Below are 26,026 nucleotides of genomic sequence, written 5' to 3'. Positions count from 1 at the left end.
TTCTGATTCTTTGTGAGGATCTAGGTTTGTTTACACATCTGAATTTGGGGATCACATTTCATCACAGGTATTAAAGCAAGTCCTCTTTTTGTGACCCTTAAACTACGTGAACAGATTTGCTATAACTAATGACTGCAGTTAAAGTGGAGGCTTCTGCCACTTTGCTTCCTCTTGGCCCTGTTTGCTGCAGGGTTAGAGGGTTTCCCTCTCCTTAAGGTCAAGCTTTCCAGTGAGTCGTGCTGCTCAGAGAGCTTAGCTCAGATCCCTGAAAAAGTTTGATAACTGAGAGAAGGCAACTCAAGTTGGGTTGGTCTCAAAGAAACAAATGTCTGTCAGCACCCTTTGAATGCCTGAATGCACATTATTTTGAATAAAGGCCTCATCAACATTAGTAGGGCATCCCTGCTCCAAGCTATCCTGATTTATCTTCTCTCATCTACGGTGCAAAGTTAGTGCTGAGCTCTAAACCAACCAATGAAACTGACCACAGTGGGAGCAATGAGCTGATAGAAAAATATTACAAGGCTGCAGAAATGACCCTAAGGCCTGAACGAAGCTATGGAATGCGGTTGGGACAGAAGACTGGTCAACTGCTTTTTGTATGGCAGCTTGATATTCACAATTAGTCTAAGTGTCTCAGAGCGTGTGGACGCAGTGATAAAATGTCCCTATGAGAAGGCTGTGGTTCAACAGATTTAAGGGCAGAGGAAGGACGCTGTTCTGAAAACCAGCTGGGAAAATTAACTTTGTCCTCCTCCAACAAACAGCAGCAGCAGCAAAGGACCACTGAACAAGCCAGTAAATCCACCCGCTGTTAAGCACAGTGTTTGCTATGTCATTGAAGTGTATACAGTATGTGAGCAGTGGCAAACATTAACTTCAGTAAAGACTTTTAATAACCTTTGGTTGATCTGCGCTGTCACTTTAGGAAAATAGGCTCTTATGTTGGTGTGTAAAATCTGAAATAAATGGAGAAATATAGGTTTTATTTTTAAGGGGGTTAAATTTAAATATTTGATTAAATTCCCACGTTATTGTTTTTAATTACTAAAAGGACATGAAAAACATAATTTGAAATACTGTTTGGGACTATATCAAAGTTGCAGAGCAAATGTTGTGAAATTATGCTAGTTTTAAAAGCTATTGATTGTAAATTACAATTTAAAGCTAATACAAAATAATAAATTCATGTCTTAATCGCTAAAATTTGTCCAGGTTTAGTGAAGTTTATTTAAATGAAACCGATTTCCAACAATTGTTCTGTAAAGCAGTTAACAAAGGAAGGAGTTGTTTAAAAAGTAAAATAAAAAGTTAAAAAAATAAGAAATGTTATGCTTAATTGGAGCAAAAGGTCTATTATTGATGCTGACAGAGAAAAGCCAATAGCAGACGACTAACTGTGGGGGGAACTAAGAAATCAACCTAATAAATAACCATTGCTTCATTAAAGACTCCATCACAGGAGGAATACAAATTAAAAACTCAGATGGACTGGGCAGAAAAAAATATCATTAGGACACAAAATTATTTACCGCAAGAGTTTTAATTACAACATGAATGGGTAATAGCAGGAAAACAATGAGAAAAAGTGATGATGCCACACAATAAAGCAATGCTTTACTATTTGCATCACACAAAAAGCAATGCTTTATTATGTGCGAAGTTGACGGACTGGACAAATCAAAGTAACCCCAACCAAAAAAAAACCCAACATATTAAGAATAAAAACTATATTTTTGTTTCAATCTTGGGCTTCTGGACTCCAGCTGAATACTTTTGAAGAAAGGAAATTGGCTTCAGGCATTTTTAAACGCTTTTAGTCTGCCTAGTTAATGAACTTTTTTGGATTGGACCAGAAGTGTCTGGAAACCCTTTTGAAAATAGATGAAAATGGGCATGTGCCCTTGAAAGTTCTCTTTTTAATTTAAAAGTTTGGCACCCAGATTCATCAGCCGCTCAGTGGGTCTTTCAACTTCCTAAAGTCGGCGCTTTCCAACCTGTGGGGAGAAAAAAAAAGAAAAACCCATAATGAATGTGAAGGTTAATGTAGTAAAAGTTATTAAATTTCACTTTTTTGGGTCGGGATTAATGGTGATAATAGGATGTCATAGAAAATGAAAAATAGACTCCAGTTATAGCTTGAATTAAATAATTTTAACTTTTTAGTAAAAAAACTGTTTTGATTTCTTTCCACTGACTAAAAAACACCTCGACATTTTTTATTTGACTTTGAAATACTTTTCACCTTTTGCGGACGGAATTACTCAATCAGTTTTCCTTCATCTCTTTTTAATGAGGATATCGTGATTAGATACAGGTGATCCTGGATGTGTGCAGATGGGTGCAAGCATGTGAGAAGGTGTCTCCATATGCTAGCTATAATGTGTTTGTGTGTGTATGTGTGTTTCCAAAAGTCTGTTAACACTCCCAACCCCCCCGATGGAAAGAATAGAAACCAAACAGTTGTGTGTATGTGTGAATGTTTATGGTTTGCAGCGTTGTGTAACTCTGACTAATGAATCATTGAGAGGCCCAGCGGTCCAGGGGTGACTTGACTAGCTGACTGGTAATTAATTGTTAATGAGGCTTAGCAAGCAAACATGGATCTTGGGAGAAAGAAGTGGAAAAAAAGAGACAGAAATCCATGGAGATGAGAGGATAGCTGAACTGTGAGGACTCAACCAAGAATTAAAGCAAAAGATAAGCTAGGAGATGCTGAACTGACTAGATACTGCATCAAGGCATAGGACTTGATTAATGAGGTGTGCTTCCACACATAAACATATAGCCTAAAACCACACACACACAGAGAATTTGAGAGGTGGCTGAGTGACTCTGCATCACAATGCAGTGGCCTTGGGGAAATAGGAGGACTAAAAGGGGATTAAAGCAGACACCTCATTCACTGTTTCTGCTCTCCTGTGACATGCTGAGCTAGGCCAGTTATTGCTAGTTACTTTATCTGTTACTGAGTGGAAACTGCCCTGAAAGCTAGCAAACTATTCCATTTCATTCAGTTTATTTATATAGCGCCAATTCACAACACAAGTCATCTCAAGGCACTTTAAAGTTCACCAGATCATACAGTCAAATTGATTCAAAGTTTTCTGTCTAAGAAAAAACAGTTGATTGCATTGACTCATTGATTCGGATGCAATCCCTCACACTAAGCGTGCTTGTAGCGACAGTGGAGAGGAAAAACTCCCTTTTAACAGGAAGAAACCTGAGCAGAACCAGGCTCAGTGTGAGCGGCCATCTGCCGAGGCCGACTGGGGTTCAAGGAGACAGAAGCAGAGATACAAAAAGCAGCTGTAAAAGGCGGCCCCGTCCAGGAAACACACAGCCACGCAGACGAGTTCCGAGCCAACTCCCATGTCAGAGGATGAAGAGAGCACATCCAGGCAGTCATGGTCAGAGAAACAGGACTACACTGGAAAAAAGGCCGATCTCCAATATCTATAAACAAGGGTGTTGATGGCAGCCTAAACAAGCCTCTCAGGACTTTTTCAGATTCTGTCATCTCCCTTCAAAATAAACAAGCCAATCTTTTAGAGCTTTAAATCCCTGCAGGTGCAAACTATAATTATTTTACCCAATTCATTAACTCAACTACTTGTCGATTGCTTGGTGTATAAAATGTCTGAAAACAGTCATGAGGGTCAAGATATTGGTTGCCATTTTATTTCAGTGATGATTTTAATGACTGTCAAAATCATAGATATGTCACGTATTAGATGGAGTAATGTTTTTATTTCAGTAGATTTCATCAGGATTGGAAGTACATGCTCATTGAATAAAATGCATTATTTCTTTCAGTTGCAGTTCAGGACATTTTGCTTTGTAAGCTTTAAAGCAAGATGCAAAAAGTGGAAATGATTAAACATATTCATTTAGGTTTCTTTTTTTTTATTAATTAATGAAACCTCTGCAGAGTTGAGGCTGATATTTGACGTTCTAAGGTTTGCCTCTTATAGCTTATTGCATTGTTCCCTTTGCAGCATTCCTGAGTTGAACATTAGAGCTAAAGAATATGCTATACTGTGGTGTGATACCTTTACTAATCAATGTGCAATAACAAAAAAATACACCTGGGTAATAAAGTTTACAAAGTTTGTTTTTAAAAAGCACTGTGATATATTTACCTTTAAAAAAATTCAGCTTTGTTTGAATATGGTCCAGGAAGATCTTATAACGCACAAGAATCAAGCAGAGAGCTGGGAATTAAACACAACAGACAGGCTAGTTTTGATACTGTAGATCTTAACACAGGTTTCTAAAGCATTTGAAGTGCAGAAGACTTAGTTTAATGCGTTTATGCCAGATTATGACTCCAAGCAGCAGTTGATACAACAGTTCTGCAGGAGACATCATTCGGACTAAATTGAAGGCATCAAACAGACCATATCTTTACGGCAAGGCAAGGCAGTTTTGTTTGTATAGCACAATTCATTACATGGACAATTCATATTGCTTTATATGAATTTGATAATAAAATTGAAGAAAAATAAAAGCAGAATAAAAGCAAAAACATTTTGAATACAAATAAAAAAAAATGGACAACAACAAAAAAGAAAGAATAACAGCAAGTAAAAAAATAAGAGAAAAAAACACACGATAAAAGAGGGTAGAGAAGAAAATAAAACAGTTGAATCGCAACATTATACTAATAGTACCTCAGTTAACAGTTTAATTTAACAATCGAAGGCAGCTCTAAACAAATGGGTTTTTAACTTTGACTTAAAATAATTTAGGCTTTCAGCACTTTTACAGTTTTCCGGGCGTTTGTTCCAGATTAGAGCATAGGAACTAAAAGCTGCTTCTCCATGTGTGGTTCTAGTTCTGGGTGTACAGATTAGGCTTGAACTAGAGTTATCTGAGAGGTTGATACACTGACAATAAATATTTTATTTATTGCGGTGCTGATCCATTCAGTGATTTATTGACTAACAGAAAGATTTTGAAGTATATTCTTCAAGTTACAGAGAGCCAGTGGATGAACTTCAGAACTGGGTAGATGTTCTCTACTTTCTTAGTTCTAGTGAGAACACGGGCAGCAGCTAGCTTGGAACCCCAGACCTTCCTAACAGTAAAATTCATGTTTTAGATTTTACATTCAAAAATGATCAAAGCTTAAAATGTCTTTGACAGCATTCAAAGACATTCTAAGCAAGAAATATCTTCAATTATATATATATATATATATATATCTATATATATATATATATATAGATATATATATATTCATAAACAGAAATCTGAGTCCTGTTAGTACAACTTGCTAAAGCTCCTCCAAGCCCCTGCAGGTTTCTTTTTTTTTTGGCATACTGTGTTTATCAGTAGAGTAATTCATACAGCTAAACCTGTCAAACCAGTGAGCTGTGCAGCATTATTTTTTGTATATTAATTTGCCAATAAACAGTGCCAGATTTATTTATTTACTGGCTAGTATTGATAGTAATTTAGACTGCAATCTTGGCTCCGACAGCAATAGCAATTTTCAAGTGGATGTCTGAACATGCAGCTGTTTCTTTATTTCTCTGTTTTTCTTGTGTGTTTCCAGGTATATGTCTTAGTAGCCTTACCAATTTTGGCAAAAGATATAAAGTATGAGCCACAGACCGGGAAAGTTTTAAAGTTACACATAAAAAACAACAAGAGAGGGCGTGGCTAAAATCGGCTCCTAGCTTTCAGTATTTTTTAAGGGCAAATTACACAGTTCTGCAGAATAATTTCACTTAAAACCAGAAGTTTTGTTATAATGACCTAATATTAGAAGTAATTTATTTAAAGAAATTTTTAAGAATATATTACTTATATAGATATATACACAATAATGGAATAATTCTGGTTATATTTTCTATAACTGATAAGAATACAATTGTTTTCAATTCCAAATCTGTACCCTAAATGGACTTTATTTTATTATAAGTCAATAGTTATATTTCACTTTATTTGCACTCCGTATATGAAGGCGCTATATAAATAAAATGTCTGTACTTACTAAAGGATAAACCAGAGTGAGCAGCTTTTCCAAGGCTTTGATCAGGGCTGCAAATAGTGATTAATGTCTTTGGAAAGTTGCCACTTCAAACAATTTTCTAATCAGCCCTATATCCGTAATAGATGTGCATAAAACTTCCTCAAGTGCTAATGTGTCTGCTTACAGTTTTTCTAATCCTTACATTTGAGAAACTGTATATTTGAATCGCCTTATAATCTTAGCTCTAATTTTTTCTTAGAAAATAGTTGTAACAAAAACTTTGATGTTAAAATTGTGTGTCCAATATTTAATCAAATCCTAAAAAGTCCCTCTTTTGTCACTTCCCAGTTTATAAAGCCAGGTCTTAAAAAAACACCACCTCCCCCCCAAAAAAAAGGAGAAAAAGAAAAAAGAAAGGTATTTGAGTTTGTTTTAGAAACTGTTAACTGGTGTGCGCATAACCTGACCTCAACCCCATCAAATACCTTCTGGGAGGAAGTCGAAGGCCGATTTGAAAGCGTGGCCTTATCACCTGACATCAGTGCCTGACCCCTATAAAGCCCCTGCAGTGGAAAGGAAGTAAATCCCTGCAGCCAAGTTCCCAAAATCCTCCTCAAAGCCTTTCTTGAAAAGTAGTGGCTTTTCTCGTCACATATTAAAGGCTACAGGCTGGGACTGAAATTTTTCCACAGACCTTTTCTTTCCTTTTTAAATAAAAGATTCTGTATTTTTATTGTCAACTAACTTCTGTTGCAATTGAGAAATATTTGGCTGTAAATTTAGGAGCTTTTTTATTCAATTATGAGTCAGTATTAGTGCTGCCAATTTAACACGTTAATTAGATTAATAGAATATGCTAAAATATTGCGCTATAAAAAATAATCGAGACTAATTCAGAGTGCTGATTCAAAGCAGAGGTATTATAAAATTGGGGCGCTGAATGCCAACTGCCAATATCAGCAGAAGAAAAAAAAATTTTACTTGAAGACAGGACTGTCAACCACAGCAAGGTGATCCGTAATTTTTGTAAAAAAGAATATTCTCTTATGAATCCGCTCCAGCTTGTCGAATAATTTAAATGCAAAACATGTCGGGGGAAGTTATGTGGCTACTGCTTCTAGTGCTACCATTAGCACAATGCACCAACCCACGCTTTCCAAATGTGGTTAACGAATGAGCAAAGCCACCTTAGTAAGACTGATTAGCCTTGCACTACTATTTTGTAATGTCCTAGAATTCAAACTCTTTATTTTGGTACCTTTAGCACAGTTATGGGGAGCCTTTACTATCACCCTGCAAGGTTACCTCATATCTCTGCCCAAACACACCTGATTCCAATCTATGAGTCACTGTGCAGAACTAATAGGCTGTGTGGGAGCAGGATTACATGGAAAACTTAAAGGACTGCAGTTATAGTGGATAATTGTTTCCCATGACTGCTTTAGCAGATATAAGATTAAAGTACAATTAATTAGATTAATTCATTACTATCCTGTAATTAAATATAAATATTTTTTAATCACCTGAAAGCCCTTGTTAGTGGATAAGCCAGTTAATTCCTCTGCATTCAGTTTAGAAATCTGTTTATTCGCTGCTCAAGTGGCACCCTCTTACTCTAATTGTATGTTAAGAGGCCAGAGAATTTGCTCATATTAGAAAGAAGTCAAATGAATTTACTGCTTTTAACATCAGTGTCTACTGCTGGGAGTTTTTTGAATATCTCAAGGACGAATAGAAGAGAGCAGGAAGGTATAAAGATGATTATTTGTTGTAGATGAAGACATGTCCTTTGAGGTTTCTATGGCAGCTGTAAAAGACGGTATTCTGTAGTTGCTACGAGGGTGAGGCACAGTGAGTGTGCAGTAACTGTTTTCAGATGGGAGTGGCGATGGGGGATGCTTTATGTGGGGATAAAAAAGAACAGTTTTTTATGCTGATGTTTGTAGGTAAGGGTTTGTGTTGTTTCCCTAACAAAAGGGTTCTTTCACAGCCCCAGCCTGTGCCATGTTAAATGATACCCCACCTTCCCCTCCTCCATTCCACCATCACAACCTTGACAACCCCTTTTTGCCCACTGCTGAAATGCATCTCTGGGTCAGCTCTTCCTTCTGCTGTCATGGCTACAGCCATAAGCGTCACCCACAGACGACGCTCCGAGGTCGGCGTGAGTCCCCGGCTTTTCCCTTGAATTTATAACCCAGCGGCTCCCGGCGCTGGAGCTGGATGGCAGTAGCTGAAATATGGCTGCGGTTTTGTTTGTAGTGATATATGGAAGCAGCAGAGCTCGACACGTTATGTTTCTCTAGTTGCACTTTATTTCTCAGAGCAGAAATTACAGGGCTTGTTTATGTAGGAGAGAACGCTGGAAAGAGGTAATTGCTGTATAATGGTGCAGGAGGTGTTTGGCTGATTGTTTTTGCGATCCAAAGGCCGTAGGAGTGGAAAAGGAAATTAGGTAAAAATATGTGATCAGATCCTTCTGTTTGGCTGTGAGGACAAAAGCATTTTTTTATTTTATAGTTTTGTTTTTTTTTTTTGCTTCAGAATTCAAATTATACTTTAAATTAAACCAACAATCCTTTGGACACTTTTACACTACTCATCAGTGACTCCTGGTTAACTGAAATTGGTTGTAATAGTAATTGGTCCGGAGGAAAGCTCAGAAACTCATCTACTGACAGGCTCCAGCTCACACCCAAGTGACTCATGATCCTAAAGGAAATATGGACCATCTAACCTGTTCTGGGTCTACCCTGTTACTTCTCCCACTGGGACATACAGAGCAAAAACCTTTAAAAAGAAAAGACATCCTGATCAAATACCCCTACATTCTTGGCTGAGTCGTTTCCATGTGGAGGAGCAGTTGCTCTATTTCAGCCCCCCAACATATGACACACCTCCTCACCCTCATTCTAAAATTGAGACCATTTTCCCCACAGAGGAAGCTCATTTCAGCTGCCTGCTTCCAGGATCTCATTCCTTCAGCCATGATCCATTTCTCATCAGTTAAGCTAATGTTTGAGCACAACTTTCTTTTCCCTTTCTGTTTCACCGCAGTAGAAAGGGCTCCGATCAGTCCAAAATGTCCTCCTCCATTTAGTGGTTGGGGATATATCGAATATACTCGATGTATCTTGAGATTTCCAACGCACAATAGTTAAAATGACGCTATTGCAACTAGTGTTGCACCATTGCGATTTTTTTGGCACCGATACCCGATACCTGGCTGTGCAGTATTGGCCGATACCAATACCATACCAACACCATGTGTTTTAAATTGATGTGTGTGTATATTTGAAGAACTGCATAGTGCTTGGATGTAAAATAATTGCCATCATGGCTTTGTCAAGCTGCTGCNGTTACTTCTCCCACTGGGACATACAGAGCAAAAACCTTTAAAAAGAAAAGACATCCTGATCAAATACCCCTACATTCTTGGCTGAGTCGTTTCCATGTGGAGGAGCAGTTGCTCTATTTCAGCCCCCCAACATATGACACACCTCCTCACCCTCATTCTAAAATTGAGACCATTTTCCCCACAGAGGAAGCTCATTTCAGCCGCCTGCTTCCAGGATCTCATTCCTTCAGCCATGATCCATTTCTCATCAGTTAAGCTAATGTTTGAGCTTAACTTTCTTTTCCCTTTCTGTTTCAGCACAGTAGAAAAGGCTCCGATCAGTCATAAAATGTCCTCCTCCATTTAGGGGTGGGGGATATATCGAATATACTCGATGTATCTTGAGTTTTCCAACGCGCAATAGTTAAGATGACTCTATTGCAACAAGTGCTGCACCGATGCCATTTTTTGGCACCGATACCCGATACCTGGCTGTGCAGTATTGGCCGAAACCAATACCATACCAACACCGTGTGTTTTAAATTGATGTGTGTTTAGATACTCTAATACCTGCAATGTGATTTGGTCTTATTCAGAGGTTGTGCAGGCGTTGTCTACAGTTGGCAATGTTCTCAATCATACAACTTTTTGTGCTTCTTTAAACTTCCCAGCACATACAGGTCAATGCAAATAGCTTTGAGATGCTCTGATAATGCTCTTATTTTTGGACAGTAGGTCGACTTTTGTTTTTGTAATTTGAGGTCAATTATTTTTTTCGTTCTGCATTTTTTTAAACTATGCACAAAAGAGGCCTTTTTAATTTCCATTTTAAGTAATATTGTGTTTTTGCTTTGTTTCCTGTTTGGTTGCTGGGATCTTGTTAAAAGTCTAATGCTGGCACCGAAAAACATTATGTGGCAGTATTATTTATGAAAAGCTTAGAGCTGGTCAAAATAAAATGTTTTAGATTCAAAATCAAAAGTTTGAATCAGTATATCAGTGTCATTTTATGCACTTCATTGTTTTTGAAGGTAATTTCAACATATCGTATATATATTTGGTATCGCAATTATAGCCCAAATATATCATATGTTAGATTTTCTTCATATTGCCCAGACCTACCTCCATTTTAACATCACTAATGAAGGTGACACCAAGAAACTTGAACTCCTCTGATTGAAGCAAAGACTAACCAGGAGGGAGAAATAATCCTTTTTAGAGCTGAATATAAAAACCTGCTCTTTGAGGATCTTATTCTAATGCTAAACAAGCACTGAAATGATCCCCTTCATGTTCCCTCAAGTTGAATAAAAGTTTCAGTAATCTTAAATGGTGCTTCAAATAAGTTGGATGTAGAACTTTATGGTTCAGGTTTGATCAAAATATGAGTTTGAACATGAAACGAGGAAATGTACTCTGGGTTTATTAGAAAATAGTAAAAAAACAACAACCCTTTAGTGTAAAGATAATACAAAACTGATGCCGATAAAACTGGGTAATGATAAGCTGTTCTCATTATTCACACAGCGCTTCCATCTTTATGTGTGTCTCGTCTTTCACGCTGCCACAGCGTCTTTTTTCTCTGCCATATTCCCAAAATTCTGTCAGATAAATTATTTAAAAGTGGTGGATGCTTTTTTTTTTTTTTTTACATTCTGCTGTCGGCTAGCGTGACAAGCATTCTTTGCTGACTGTCAACATATCAGGACAACTAAAATAATGTTTTTTTTGCATCAAAATAATACTATCAAACATAGATACATGGTGTAGAATTTCAAGCACACACCTACTAGCAGTCAAAGTTAAATAATGACTTCAACTGGAGCAGCTTGCAAAGCAGCATTTACTTAAAACATTGTTCTGGAGTGTTTTCTTTTTTTCTTAAAAAGACAATATGTTTTACAAGATCCTTATTCACCCTGATCATTCAACTTTTTTGAAAGTGCTTGTGTTTTAATCTTTGGCCTATTTTTCTGCATTTTTGCATCACATCCATGTTATTGTACTTTTATTTGTAGAGATAAACATTGTCTAAATCTATCAAAAAAGATGTCTTCCGAAATTATATAAAGTCATAAAAGCTGCATGCAAAATATGCACAAGTGCATATTAAAATACAGTTTCGAAATGTTTACAAATATCAATAAAACTTAACAGAAACCTGTTGCTATTGCCTTAATATTTCGGGCCCCTTAGATCTATTGGGGAAAAAGAAAAACAGCATAATGTTCAGATTTTTCTATACTTAACAGCATATTGCATTTAGAAATAGCATCCTTATTTTTTATCAAACTCTTTGCACTCACATTTCTGTATATATCCCTGTGTGATCACATAATGAACCCAGCCTCCACCGAATAGAAGCTTATTTGGATGTATAGTCCACTGCCAGTGCTGGGGATATCAAGGTCTTTCTTCGGTTGCTTAAATTCTTCCTTTACAACTTTGATTCTATATGAAAAAAAGAGCAATGGCTTTTGTTTCCAAAGGTCTGAACATTTTAATGGTGTCTTTTCAAGTTTTACCAAAAAACAAACAAACAAAAAAACAACTCCAAAATGCTTCTGTCAGAAATAAATCATACCCCATTAGAGCCTAATTCACTGCAAGGCTGTTTCTGTACTGAATAAGTTTAAAATGTTCTAAATGTTGCATTGATGACATCGGGTCTTGGGCCTTCGAACATTTCAGATTCATATAAGAAGTGTCTGTTTCCAGGACCAGAATTTAAAAGGACAGTCAACAATGAGCAGTGGAGCTAATTTAACTCTGGAATCAACTCCAGGAAAACCTGAAATCTGCAGAAGTTGTTGGTTTGTTTGATCTGCGGACTGAACACTTTATTCAAGGTTTTTTTTTTAAATTGTCATTACACAGACTGGCTGTTGTCGTGGGTTTTGAACTCACAACCTTAGGATTCCAAGTTCTATGCACCAACCACTAGGCTGCCACTCCGTCCCATTATTGACCACAATGTTGAATAAAGTTTAAATATTTACTTTGTTTTAATTGTTTATTGAATGATTGTTGGCTGTTCAGTGGCACAGTGGGTATCACTGCTGCCTTGCAGCAAGAAGGTTCTGGGTTCGGTTCTTTCTGCAGGAAATTTGCATGTTCTCCCTGAGCATGCGGGGGTTCTCTCCTGGTACTCCAGCTTCCTCCCACATTCCAAAAACATGACTGTTAGGTTAATTGGCTTCTCTAAATTGTCCTTAGGTGTGACTGTGAGTAAATGGTTGTTTGTCCTGTGTTGCCCTGCGATGGACTGGCGCCCTTTCCAGTGTGTACCCTGCATTTTGCCCATTGACTGCTGGAGGCACCAGCACCCCTCGCGACCCCACTTGGGACAAGCGTGTCAGATAATGGATGGATAAATGATTGTTAAAATTACAGTTTTAAACATTTATTTTTACATTTTAATTATTTTAAATTTTTCTAACTTTTGTTGATTTTCACCTTATTGTCACCTTGTTATCTCTATATACTATGTTTCCTGTAAAACACTGAATTGCCTTTTATGAATTGTGCTACAGAAAAATAAAATGGTCTTGCCTAATATAAGGTATCATCAATTTACTTTTTTTTTAGTCCCTCTGAAGTATAGACAGTTTGCACAGATAGTCCTTGCAGGATTCACACCCTCCTAATCTATGAGGCCATGTTTTCCCACCTTCACTCTTTCATTTGCCTCTAATTAGAAATGATTCACCAGTTGGTATAAATGGCTAAAGTGTGGAGAGAAAAGGCTGGAGCTCAGCAGGACCAGACCGCACTGACCCATCATCAGGTAGATCACAGAGGTTAGGATTCTGCTCGGAGCTCAATGGATTCTGCCGGAGCCACAGTCTGTTCACCTGCTGTCACCTGGCAAGTCATGCAGACCTATCCACTCTTATTCAGCTAGTCTCTATTCTTTCATTCTACACACCCCAACATGGAAGCAGTGTTATTTTTCTTTTTGCAGAAATGATTACTATATATTCATACCTACCTTTTGGGAACAGCTGGCATAATGCAGTATGACTGCATTTGTAACTTTGTTGTACAGTATTTCCTCTTTACTGTCTTTGCCTACAGAGAAATACATTTTCACTGGAGCTTCAAAAGATAACAATAAGGTTTACACTCTAATAGGCAAATTTGGTTTGGCAGTTTTTCCTTTTTCTCAAGGAAAACAGCTGCACTTGAAGTAAGTTTGTTTAGACTCCCTCCACCACATTAGCATTACACTTATAGCATCTAAAAAAACAATTTTAGAACCCAAAAATAATTTATTAGGTTTAAAAAAATACCTTTTTGTTTAATTTTATTTTATTTTACAGATAGCAATTCTCAGTTTTGACGTGTGTTTGCAAAAAACCATGGCAGAATAAAGAAAGTCAAATATATTGTACCATTTTAAAGAGCTTCTATTTTAAGAAAAAGCAACTCACACAAATTTGTGTCAGGTGTAGCTGCATCAGTGGATTTTATGTGTAAAGTTTTTGTCAGAGTTTCCTTTTGGCAACTCTTTTATAACTTCTCCACACCCACAGCCCAGAATGACAAGGCTTAGAAATGTCCCAGAGAAAGAAGAATAAATAGAAGGGAGGCAATCATCTGCAGGGAAAGCTGCTTGCTCCTGCAGAGAAGCAGACCCCATAAACTGTCTTTATGTTGTGTTATTTTTCTGTCATGGTTTGGTCGTTTTGAGTTTTTTTTATTTATTATTTTTATGTCAGTTCCCCCTTATTTTCCTTGTCTTGGTTTTGCCTTAAGCCTGTTGTTAGTTTTGTTATTTGGCTGTTAGAGGTTTGCCATATTAGTTTGATTTGTTTACCTTTAGTGTCAGTTATTTTTTTTTTTGTCTATTTCTCTTGCTTATTTCTTAGTGTTTATAGTTGGTTTTTGTCAACACATTTGCTACAGATTTTTTTCTACATTATTGGAGAAATGATCTGTTTTAACCTTTCTCCCTCAGCCTGAGCCTCCAGTTAATTAGTCGATTCCATTCACCTGTGTTTCCTTATTGTCTGCACTTGTGCCCAGCTCTATTTAAGCAGTTACCCTGCAGTTACTGGTCCCCCTGCTTTCCTCTTGCCTCTGTTCTGTTTCATTGATTTTCATTTATTAGAGCGCATCAAACTACTATGCAGCATTAATCTGCATTCAGGTCCAAATCAACAAATCCTCATTTTTTAAGATATGTTGACACTGCAGGCAAATGCAACCCAAATGAAGTCTTTTTGTCCATACAAGACTTGTATCCATATTTCTTTCACGGCTGTCTGAATGGACCAACTCTGATCTTTCCTAAATCTTATGGACCTTATGAGTCTCTCTCTATACCCTTTCTTCATTGTTATTCATGTTGTTTTTTTTTTTTATTCTGTCATTTTGGCAATTTGTATATTTTAGTGGCAGTGGTGGCCAATATACTCAATAGTAGTACTTGAGTAAAAGTATTGATACTCATAGTCATAACTTATTCCATTACATGTAAAAGTTACTCAGTAAAACATCTCAAGTTTACGTATTAAAGTACTCATAAAAAAAAGCATTCAAAAGTACATGCATTTAAAGTACATGGAACTTCAGTATTCAAAAATACAAAATACATATTTTAATATCATTAATTTTAAAGAAAATTGCAACTTTCAGAAACCACCTGATGTAATGATGTGTAGAACCACCTGCTACAAATTCTACACTATCTGTAAAGAACTTGAGCATAAAAATACCACAAAAAAATAAAATTTGATTGTCATTTATTATTTAAAAAACAAAACAAAAAAGGTTGAATCTATTGCCACAAAGAAAGTACAACAACTTGGTCACATTGCAACAACTAATGCCCTCAATAATACATTTTTATAAACTACAAATAATATTCGCCCTAACTTTCTCACATATATGGAATGTCATGTAAATCTCTAAAACAGTGGAGTTCCCAATTCAGTCAATTAATCGAGCTGAGCTGAGCTAAAAGAAACAAGTAACTAGGAACTTTCTCCAAATGTAGTGGATAGAAAGTACAATATTTGACTTTGAAATGTAGTGGATTGAAAGTACCCTGCCTCAAAAATTACTCAAGTAAAGTATAGATACTTGAAAAAAGTTCTTAAGTACAGTAATAAAGTAAATGTACTTTGTTACTTTCCATCAGGTGTAATTGACCCTTGTTACTCAGGTAGAATAAAATCAGGGAAAACATGGAGTGTGCAGACAGTTGCTCCCATAATGCCTCTGAAGTAGTAGAAAACGCTGCATTCAAACGAATTAAAGTCCATTAACAAATACTAAACCATAACTTAACAGCAATTCAGTAGAGGGAAACGACCTGGGTTCAGCTACAGCAAGCCATTTCTATGGAACTAGATCTATCTCAATTTTCACAAATACGCATATGTGATCCACACACGCACACAAAGTACCAATAGTCTTTAAATTTCACTGAATTTGCGTGTGGATTTTTTAGACTTTCCTGATGTGCCTCGATAGACACATTTTTTTAAACAGGGAATGGTTTGCCACCAATTACAAAGCTCCCCTGTATAAGCCAATCACAAGAAACTACTCCACGTTGGATGACCCCCAGATCCGACATCCTACGTAACCACCCCGCTCCCCTCTGCCATTACAGCAAAGTCTACATCCTCCACGGTTCCTCCCGTCTTGCTCCTCTCCGACATCCTTGAAGCTCGAGGAGAGCACGCGCTATTTATTATTTAATTAATTGGAGTAAAACATGCCGTAATTAACGCTTAATTTAACATGATATAATTAAATGTCTCCATCAGCATCAGTTACACACGTTTCTGCCCGAACATTATTTTTTCATTGTGGGTCTTTGTAATAGGAATAATCATACAAAATCGGTTTGTTTTCTAACTCCAAACTGAGCATCCCTTCATCCATGCGTGCGATAAGAAGTTTCGTTTGAAGTTGTCAAATCAGCTCTTGAAAGTTGTTGTGACTGGATTTGATTAAACTTTTAAGCCTCCGAGTATAAAATAAATATTTTGATGGAGATGAGAAATCTGCTTCCTGGTATGTTGAAGTACCAATAGTTTGGATCCAATAACTTAATTAAACTGTTTTAGTTTTGGGGAATATATAAGAATTATGCTCTAATTTGTTGTTGCCGATCTTTCGTTACCATATTTTAATTTGACAAACAGGATCTTCTCGACGTTCTTTTTCCTGTTTGGTGCGATTGCAATTGCAGATCTTGACCTAGCCGGACTGGAGCGGAGCAAAAATAGCTTGGCTCCGTATTTTGACGGTAAAGGGTGGAGAAGACGGACGTGGATGGTGATGCTGGCAGGAGATGTGGAATAGTTCTCATTGATTAACATGAGTGTGCAAGTGCACTGCACAACTTATGTGAGCGGGGCGGAGCGCAGTGGTTACGGAGGAGGTGGAATCTGCGGGTCATCCCACCTGGAGTACTTTCTTGTGATTGGTTTATACAAGGGAGCTTTGTGATTTGTGGCAAACCATTTCCTGCTTAAAAACATGCATTTGTGTATTGAGGCACACCAGGGGAGTCTCAAAAATCCACACACAAAAGCAGTGAAGTTTAAAGACTACTGGTACTTTGTAACTGTGCTTGCGTGAATCATGCTGTGCGTGTGTGGATCTTGTCCTGTGCATGTAAAAATCAAATATATGTATTTGTGATAATTGAGACCGATCTAGATCCATACATTTCCTTTTCTCAGTAGTTGTATCCATTACAAATATATACGCAAAACTATGTCTAAATTCTGCAAATTGCGAAAATGCTAATTTTCACAAATCTTGTATTTCCATTAAACAACAAATAGAATTAAAATGGTGTGTGAATACATTGTTCACGCAATAACTCTGATTTCAGGCACTGTTCTATTGCTCATTGCGCTCGTTGTTGTAAACTAAATATCAAAAGTATTCAGTCTCCTTATTAATTCAAATATGCAGCACCATCATCCTCTAGCTACCTCCGGCCTTCTTTTTACAAGGCAGTAAGGTCCAGATCATGTAACTTGTGATGCGAAAAAAGTGTTTCCATTGCATTTTTATTAAATATCATTTTAATGCAAATGAAAAAGCACCCCATCGAGAGCTGAAGACTTTCTAGTATAAAAATGTGAGCTTTGTTAAAATTGCGGTATTGGGATATTTATTCTCTGGCAGCAAGGCCTCGGACACCTTGTCCTCTTGGATGGACTGTACCGGCTGGATGACAAAGAAATCTTGAATCTTGTAACTATACATGTGAAATTTTATGGATAATATAGTGTTTTCTAGATTTCTCATAGTATCCTACCTTTTTTTTAACAAAGTCATAGATCCTACAATTTGTCTTACCCCCAAATCCCACATCCTCCGCCCTGCTCCGTTCCAGACCTCCTGCGCAAAGCGAAGCCTACAGCCTCTGCGGTTCCTCCCATCTTGCTCTGCTCCGACTACTTTTGGAGCTCGAGGAGAGCATGCGTGATAATGTTCAATTTGTAGGAGCAAAGCTTGCGGTAACAAACGCTTAATTTTACATTACTTAATTAAAACTCACCATCAGCATCAATCACATGTTTCTGCCCAAATATTTTCTTTTTGTTGTGTGTCTTGCAATAGAGATAATTAGGATCATGGAAAATTGCTTTTTTCTCTTTTTCCAAGCATCTCTTAATCCATGCCTGCAAGTTGTGAGAGGCACTCTTGGAAGTTGTTGTGGCTGGATTTGGTGAAACATTTAAGCCACTCAGTATAATAAATAGGCTATTTTGATCAATGTGAGAGGCAGAGAGGCAGAGGTGAATCTGTTGTGGATTTAATTTAAAAAAACTTGACAGAAAACAGAGGCTGGTTATCCAAAAATCCAAGGAAAACAAAACAAGAAACCAGAAGTCCAGAAATCCAAAAAAAAAAAAAAAAAAAATGAAAACAAGTCTAACGTACCAGAAACCTTGGGGAAAATCGGGGGAATCACAAACATGACGAGGTGGGCACAGGGAGAAGGAGTTGGAGCAAGCAGACGGTGTTTGACGAGGATCCAGCAAACAGGAACTGAAAAGGGAGGCTTTTAAAGGGGACAGAGACAAAGAGAGGGCTAACGAGGGGATTGAAAACAGTTGAGGGCAGAGCAGAAAACAGAGCTAGGGAAAGAGGACACAAGAGGGTAGCAGAGGACAACAAATGGAAAACCAAGACTGTGACAGAAGTACCAATAGTTTGCATCCAGTAATTTAATTAAACGGTCTTAGTTTTTTTGGGAATATATAAGAATTATGCTCTAATTTGTAGTTGCCAATCTGCCGTAACCCTATTTTAATTTGACAACCGGATCTTCTCAGCGTTCTTTCTCCTGTTTGGTGCGATTGCAATTACGGATCTTGACCTGGCAAAAAATAGCTTGGCTGTGTATTTTAATGGTGAAGGATGAAGAAAACGTATGTGGACAGGGATGTCTGGAGGAGTAGTAAAGGTGTGTGTAAGCAAAAACGTATCCTAAAGAGGTTAAGGACAAATTATATATGTGCCCTATCCCTGCCCTTCAAAAAGTCTCTTCACGCCACTGCACTTATCCAGTCTTGAAAATTCCACTGTAGGGTCCTGCTCTGAGATGGTGGGTTAGTACACCAAATCCCGCCATCTTTCACCCGAGGTGACTCCGGAGTTAAAAGTCCCGTTGCAGGGGAGATTGGTTCTATAGAAAATGCGTGCTAAAGAAGAGGCTGTCTTTATCGCTCCAGCACCTGTCAATCTCCCTGAAAACCCATCTCCCTCCCAATCTTCAAGATGGACGATTCTCCAATGATTTTCTGAGCCTCTATTGTCTGTTTTAGTGCATGCAGATCAGTCCACTTAGCAGTCTGCTTTACATTAACGCTCATCAGTGTTGCACTTTGCTGAAAATCATTTAAATCTTGGTCCACTTTGAATGTATATTTTTTCACACTTTAATGGATTTTTAAATATTTAAATCATTGGCACTTTTTTGCTAAAAATAAAAAAACCAATAGACTTGTAGAATGATTTTTTTGTTGGGTGAAAATGCATATATAATGCATAGCAGTGTATTGTTTCAGTTGAAGTGCTTTATATGAGTGTCACAGCAGTGTTTTAATCAATGTTGTTTAATCAATTTCACTCACACCCTTGGAATGCAGCTCGCATACTGCAGACTTTCTTACCTAGAAAATGTAGGAATCTAGGAAACCCTCCAGTAAACTTTCTCTTCCATCTGGAAAATCCCTCAGCACATATGGTGTTTATGCATGATGAAAAGGGGCATTGGGACAAGCTAATAGGAATCTGATGTTTAATCAGTTTGAAGAGTACTTAGTTCTTCTGCACTAAAAAGGGGAACAAATTGTAGTTAAAAACAAAGTCCATCCACAAATACTAAAGAACAACTTTTGATTAACAGAGAAAACAAGGTTTTATTCTGTATTCAGTGGGTATCCTTGAATGCCTCATCAGTTTTATACTGATTTCAAGCATCGCTATTTAACCTTAGCTTTGGCCCTGTCTGTTTTTGCACATTTCAATAGACGACTTGTCTAATATGTGTTATTCTAACAAATAATGTGCCTAATATACCACATGTTGGAACCATGATTTTAATTGTACCTGTCTGGTGTTTTATTACAACTAAACCACCAATTCAAGTCGAAAAGTCCTTTAGATCAGTCAGCTATTAGTAGCTTGTTTTTGGATCAGAGGCTGTAGAGGCTTAACTTAACTTTTAACTTTTTCATCTGAAAGAGACTTAGGTTTTGAAGAAAAAAATAACCATGGTGACATTTTTTTTTAACGTCACAACTTCAACTTTTTGGGAAGAGCTACAGTTTAAAAATCACATTCAGACACTTGAGTTGATGCCTTGATGATATGTTCTCTTTTTTTCATGGCTTTTTATTGACAAACCAAAATAAGGTGTCACAAGAGACGAGTAAATGAAATGGAAAATGTGAACATTGGCTGCCTTTTAATAATATAATTCTATGCAAAATTAGTTCAGATTTTTCTGTCATTGTTTTGTCAACAAGCACTCAAGATACTGATAATTATACCTTATATGGCTTTCACATGCAGTCCTATTGTACAAAATTCTCTCTGTTATTTGTGTGTTTGAGAGAGCTGCTATTTGCATGTAATTTTCAGGATTAGATGTCTCGTTCTGGTTTACCCTTCATTTACTCTCCCTGCCTTCAGCTGGGCCTACTCAGACTCAACAGCCATCCAGATGGAAAAGTGTGTGTAAACACTACACAACGTTGATTTTGTGATGCATGTGTTGCGTTCAGCAATCCATATCTGCAGAACGTGTGCCTATCCCTAGTTGTATAGAAGCTGTAGGGGGAGTGTTAGCCTAGTGGTTAGAGCAGTGTGCTTGTGCTCTGAATAGGTTTGGATCAATGATCAAGACCCTCAACCCCACACTGCTTCCCAGGTGCCGCACAATGGCAGGCCAGTGTTCTCCAAAGGGGATGAGTTAAATGCAGAAGTAAATATATATGTGGTATACATATATTTGCATATATAAGTTTATATATGTGTATTTATTTATATATATATGTGTGTGTGTGTGTGTGTGTGTGTGTATATATATATATATATATATATATATATATATATATATATAGTGTGTGTGTATATATGTATACAGTATATATGTATTTAGATGGATACCGCTAGTGACTAGTCTGACATACCAACACTGCCGCAGTGCCTTATGTAATCTAAGTGACGCGCACCCTCAGCACTATTATCTGGTCTCATGCTGCCAAGTTGATGGCTGAATGATATTAAGGACAGGTAGTTTCTTTCATTAACATGCACAGCGGTCCCTTAATGTCTTCTTTGTTTACTCTCTTTCAGAGTTTTACCTCTTTGCCCTACCAACTCAACCTAACTTCATTTTACTTTTATTTTTAGCTCCTTTTTAATATTCCTGAAAACTTCCCTGCTGTTTTTACTCATTTTTTAAAATCTTTTTTCTTTGTTGCGCCAACATATTTACACCGACTTGCATTGTCTGTCTTGAGATCCTCTTATTTGCTGTTTTTACCCCCTTGTTCTTTGAAATCTTCTTTTCTAACTTAACATCAAGTCTAATTAGGATTGTGGCACATATGATTCACATCTTGTTTTTTGTACTCTGATTACACTTTAATCATGAGATTACTTATGAATTGTCTCTGGTTCTAACTTTGATTAATCTAAACAGTAATCAAATAAATGCAAACATCATATGCTGAGGCTGAAAAAATTTGTTTTTATCCCCAGAAACATATTAAACCTCACTTCAAGAATAGGGATATATCCAAAACACCAACTATTGCAATAAGATGAGACTTGAAAATATCTTTGCTAAAACCATAAACAGGCTATAGAGCTAAGCTATTACCCATTTAGTTTCTTTTATTACACTGAAATATGAATTTAGTTGCAATTATACTGGTGTAAAAACCATTGGGGGTTCTAGACAGGAGAAAACAGGGGCCACTTACCCTGTACAACTTGTCCCAATCCTGTTGTGGCCCCTGTGCTGAAGATATAATAATGAAAATATTCTAATGATGATAGGCACTGGAACGGACATAGTAAACGATAGGTCCCTTGGAAGCATTTCATTTTCTTTCTTACAATTCTGTTTTAGTTGTTATTTATAAATTAAGGTAATAACTTCAGCCATGTTGTGATTGAATCCAATTTTTCATCTTCTAAATTTGAATTTGAACAAACCTCAAATATTAATATAAAAAAGGATAAACTGCTTGCTTTGCCATAACATTAAAAGTTATCTCAGTTATCACAGATTTTTACTAGTAAAAAGCATTTTACAAAGTATCCCATGCCCATTAATAAACCAAGATATGCTATTCTGACCTATTGGGGGGGGTTTAAAAATCTTAATTTAGTGCTTAATAAAGTCAAATTCTTTCCTAGATATTTTAAGTGTTTAACTCTTACTGACTCTTAAAACTTGACTGATAATGTAATTCTGTTCATTTCTTGAAACTTCATTCAATTTTATGCAACATTTGTTGGTGCAGATGTTTTATCCAGATGTTCGTTAAAAACAAAGATTTGGCTTGATTTTAAATTTATTTGGGTTTTCCTTTTAACTGAGCAGAATATGCTGAATTTATTTTACAACTTTTCAGACATATCTGTCATTTTAATCATTGCTTTGTCAGGTTATTTAACTGTTGTTCTCTTTGTCTCTGCAGGACTGGGTTTTCCTCACTCGTTTTTGCTTTCTCACCGAGTTCGGGAGGCTGGATTTTCGATTTCGCTATCCGAAGGTAAGACTGCTAATAAAATGTGGAATGTGCAAGTCAAACTTGAATGAGGGGTACCTGACTTTAAATCCCTGTTGTGACGGGAATGACATCTGATTTAAAAAGAATCGCTAGGTCTGTAAGCAAACTTAAAAACTTGCTTTGGAAACCTCTGAATATGGAAGCAGCTAAAAGGACAGAGACATTTAGAGTTTTTTCTTTTTTTAACTTGTTTGAAAAAAACATTTAATGTTGTCATAGAGCTGTACAAAACTATTTCCACCTGGGGATACTCGCATAAAGAAAAATCAGTAATTTTTACTGTAATGAAGAAACTAATAAGTCATTCGTGCTCAGGTGCCAGCAGAATACTTAAACGCTGAAAGTAGTTCTGCGTAACTAGATAAGTCTAGGTTACAGATTCTATCCGCCCTGAGTTTATTGAAAGCCGCAGTGCTCAGCTCTTCTGCTTTAACCTGCGTGGCTACCTGCTGCTTATGAGCTTTATAATACACAGTCAATGTGATATCATGAAATACTAAAATTTAAGACATTTGCTGGGACAGATTTTGCAGGGTACAGGTAGTCCAAAACTGGGATGTTTCCTCACCTTATGGTGGCCACTAATTGTTCTGCTAAAAATGTACGCTGTAGGAGGTTAGCCCACCATGGAGCACAGCCTGCAGATGCAGACACAGGCTCCATGTCTGTGGGGAACATTGCCAGTGTGTTGAAAACACTACAATCATAGACTTTAATGTATATTGAAATCCCTGAAATGCTTTCAAAAGTTATATCAGAGTTATTGAAGAAGATTATATCACAATATGTATATATATATATATATATATATATATATATATATATATATATATATATATTGTCCAGCCCAAGGCCACAGATTGTGGTGGAACATCTGTTGGCTGTTAGTTCTGCTGAAAACAGGCTGAGTTTAAATACAAAAGTTTAGCATTTTAAAACCTCTGAAATAGTTTTTTTTAAAGCATGGATTCATATCTTCAACGCGCACATTTTACATTAAAATGAAAATTATTATTTTTTTCTCTCAGAAATAGTTTTTTTTCCCCTGTTTGTGCCGTGCCAAATTGTTACCTAATTTTCCATAATGCCTCACAAATGTTCCAAAGCATACAATGATTTGAACTGCTGAAATTATAGCCAAGGCTTCTTTTGGTTGAGCTGATGGTTGAAAAATGTGCTTTTAACTATATTTCAATCTGAAAAACTCACACGAAGAGAGAAGACAATTAGAAGAAATGTATTGATACAATTACTTTGTCTTTGGCGCTCAGACCTCGGCAAGAAACATAGCATTTAATTTTGATAGATATGCATGAACAGGAGCAAAGAATAGGGCTGTTTCCCCCCAGGCCTGAAACTGGTGGTGGAGTGGAGATAGATGAAGTTGGTCAGTCTGTAGACTGCTGATTAGCGAGACGGTATGCTGAGCTTTATGGCGAGATCCAGTGGACTGCATGAGCTGATGCTAGAGCTTCACTCCGGGACCTGGAAGATGGAAGGCCAGTTTGGATAACACAAGTTGAAAAAAACCTGTCCATGATGAGCAAGCATGGAGTGACAGTGGAGAGGAAAAACTCCCCGTTGGGAAGAAACCTCTGGAAGATCCAGGCTCAACATGGGGGTCTTCTGGCGGACCGGTTAAGATGAGACAGGGAACGCATTAAGAGTCCGGGAGGAATGACACTTTGATGAAGCTCTAGCTACGAAGGTGGAGGAGGGGCAGCACATCTGCCGCCCGTACACAGGAGCAGACAAGAGCGTATTGGAGGCATTTTAAGATGAACTTTGGATGACGATTGGCTTTCCTGGAGAGCTGATTGGCTGTTTCGCAGGTGGATGAGTCTGATGTTGGTGGAAAGATGGAGGCTGGAGAAGCAGGGGAGCTGTAGGGAGTCCATTGGTATGAAGGGATGGAGAAGGGATGCAGTGTAGCAGGAAGCGAGGAAGCAAGGATGTCTCGGAAGGAAGGTGACTGGCTTATGAGGCGATCAGTTGTTCTGATAGGCTGGAGCAGAGTGTCATGATAAGATTGGTTGCAAGTGAGCCTTCCAGATTGAATTTACAGGAAGTGTTAATTTGTATTATAATCGAATGCAGAGAAACAAAATATATATAAAACATTGTAAACATGTCAAACTATCAACAAAAGAAGTTTTCAAGGTTGAAAAGAAATAAATGTTTCAGTCATGAGCTCTAATTAAGCTATTCTTGTAGGCTACAACATTTTTGCACAATATATGTGAACAGCACAGCTCGGCTAAGCCCCTTCAGGAGTGTTTCTTTAAAGACCTAAATATAACAGGCCGTGGCTGAACCATGAACAATTCTACCCTGAAACCTTTTGAGTTAGTTATAGATTCTGACAGACTGGAGTCTTAGCTTTCCAATGACGTCAAACGTGGAAATAAAAATGATAAGAGAAAATAACAAGAATAAAGGCCACTATTGCCTAAAAATGATCTAATAAATGTTGTCATCATACAATTAAAGGAGGAATGTACATAGCGCAAATTGAGGAGAAATCAGCCTTGGAAGATTTGTTACATCTACACTAGAAGCCTGCTAGGCTGTAACAAAATCAGTTCATTTGAATTACTTTGTATAGCTTGCTGCATACCTTCCCCAAAACCTCCCACAACATCCTTGGCCAACCAAGAGATTCACAAACTTTTGGTTGACTGAAGTTAAAGACAGTCAAATACAAACTCACCATCGTTAATAGAGCTGCCACTAAACAACTAATCTTTCGACAAAATTTTTGATTAGTCGACTAATCTTAACGACTCTTCTCCAAAATAATCAAAGGAATGGAATTTCATTTGAGTTTTTTATTTTTTTATTTTGAACCTATTTTTATGTTGACCTTTGCAACTCAATGGCCAAAACCTAAAATATGTCTTGTAGCACTACTGGTGGTTGGCAGAGTAGCCGTGGGATAATGATGCCAATTTAAAAAAAGTCACATTCGTACAGTGTCTGCGTGTGCTTATTCAATAAACCCTCTGTCTCGAGTCAGGTGCCTTCTCAAAGGCACAAAAATTACTATAAATGCGTCTGCACAGCGTTGTTTAACGCTTAACAAAACATTACCAAATAGTTGAGGGGGCCTGCCCTACATCCACAGACAGTCAGTCATTTTAAGGTGCTCATGCATCGCGGTTGTGCTCCCCCGAAAAGCCAACGAAGACTAACAGAGTTTGCACACCACTCTAAAACCAGCTCCATCATTGATTCAGACCCAGCTGTTGCCATTTTAGTATCACCCTCAAAACCATAACCAACAGAAATGGAAGCTTGTGACAGTAGAGGAAAATGGAGCCAATTTGTCAGTGGTGTGGGCAAAGCACAACTAGTGCATGGGAGAGGAATTACCTGAGCTCAGATGAGTCATTTGCTCAAACCAAAATAAGTAGGCGA

At 37.3% G+C, this 26,026-nt stretch overlaps 1 protein-coding gene across 1 annotated transcript in view; it reads left to right on the top strand.

Moving 5' to 3' along the window:
* Window positions 1-26,026, top strand: part of tmem145 (transmembrane protein 145) — an 84,507-nt gene that overhangs the window by 9,188 nt on the left and 49,293 nt on the right. The window contains exon 2 of the mRNA XM_015372865.1: window positions 22,517-22,591. Within this exon, the coding sequence (XP_015228351.1) occupies window positions 22,517-22,591 (75 nt within the window). The remainder of the gene's footprint in view (window positions 1-22,516; window positions 22,592-26,026) is intronic.

Source organism: Cyprinodon variegatus, unplaced genomic scaffold, assembly GCF_000732505.1.
Source record: "Cyprinodon variegatus isolate N-32 unplaced genomic scaffold, C_variegatus-1.0 Scaffold77, whole genome shotgun sequence".
In the NCBI taxonomy this organism is placed as follows: domain Eukaryota; kingdom Metazoa; phylum Chordata; class Actinopteri; order Cyprinodontiformes; family Cyprinodontidae; genus Cyprinodon; species Cyprinodon variegatus.
The sequence above is the reverse complement of the archived record's forward strand: the minus strand, read 5'-3'. Positions and strand labels throughout refer to the sequence as shown.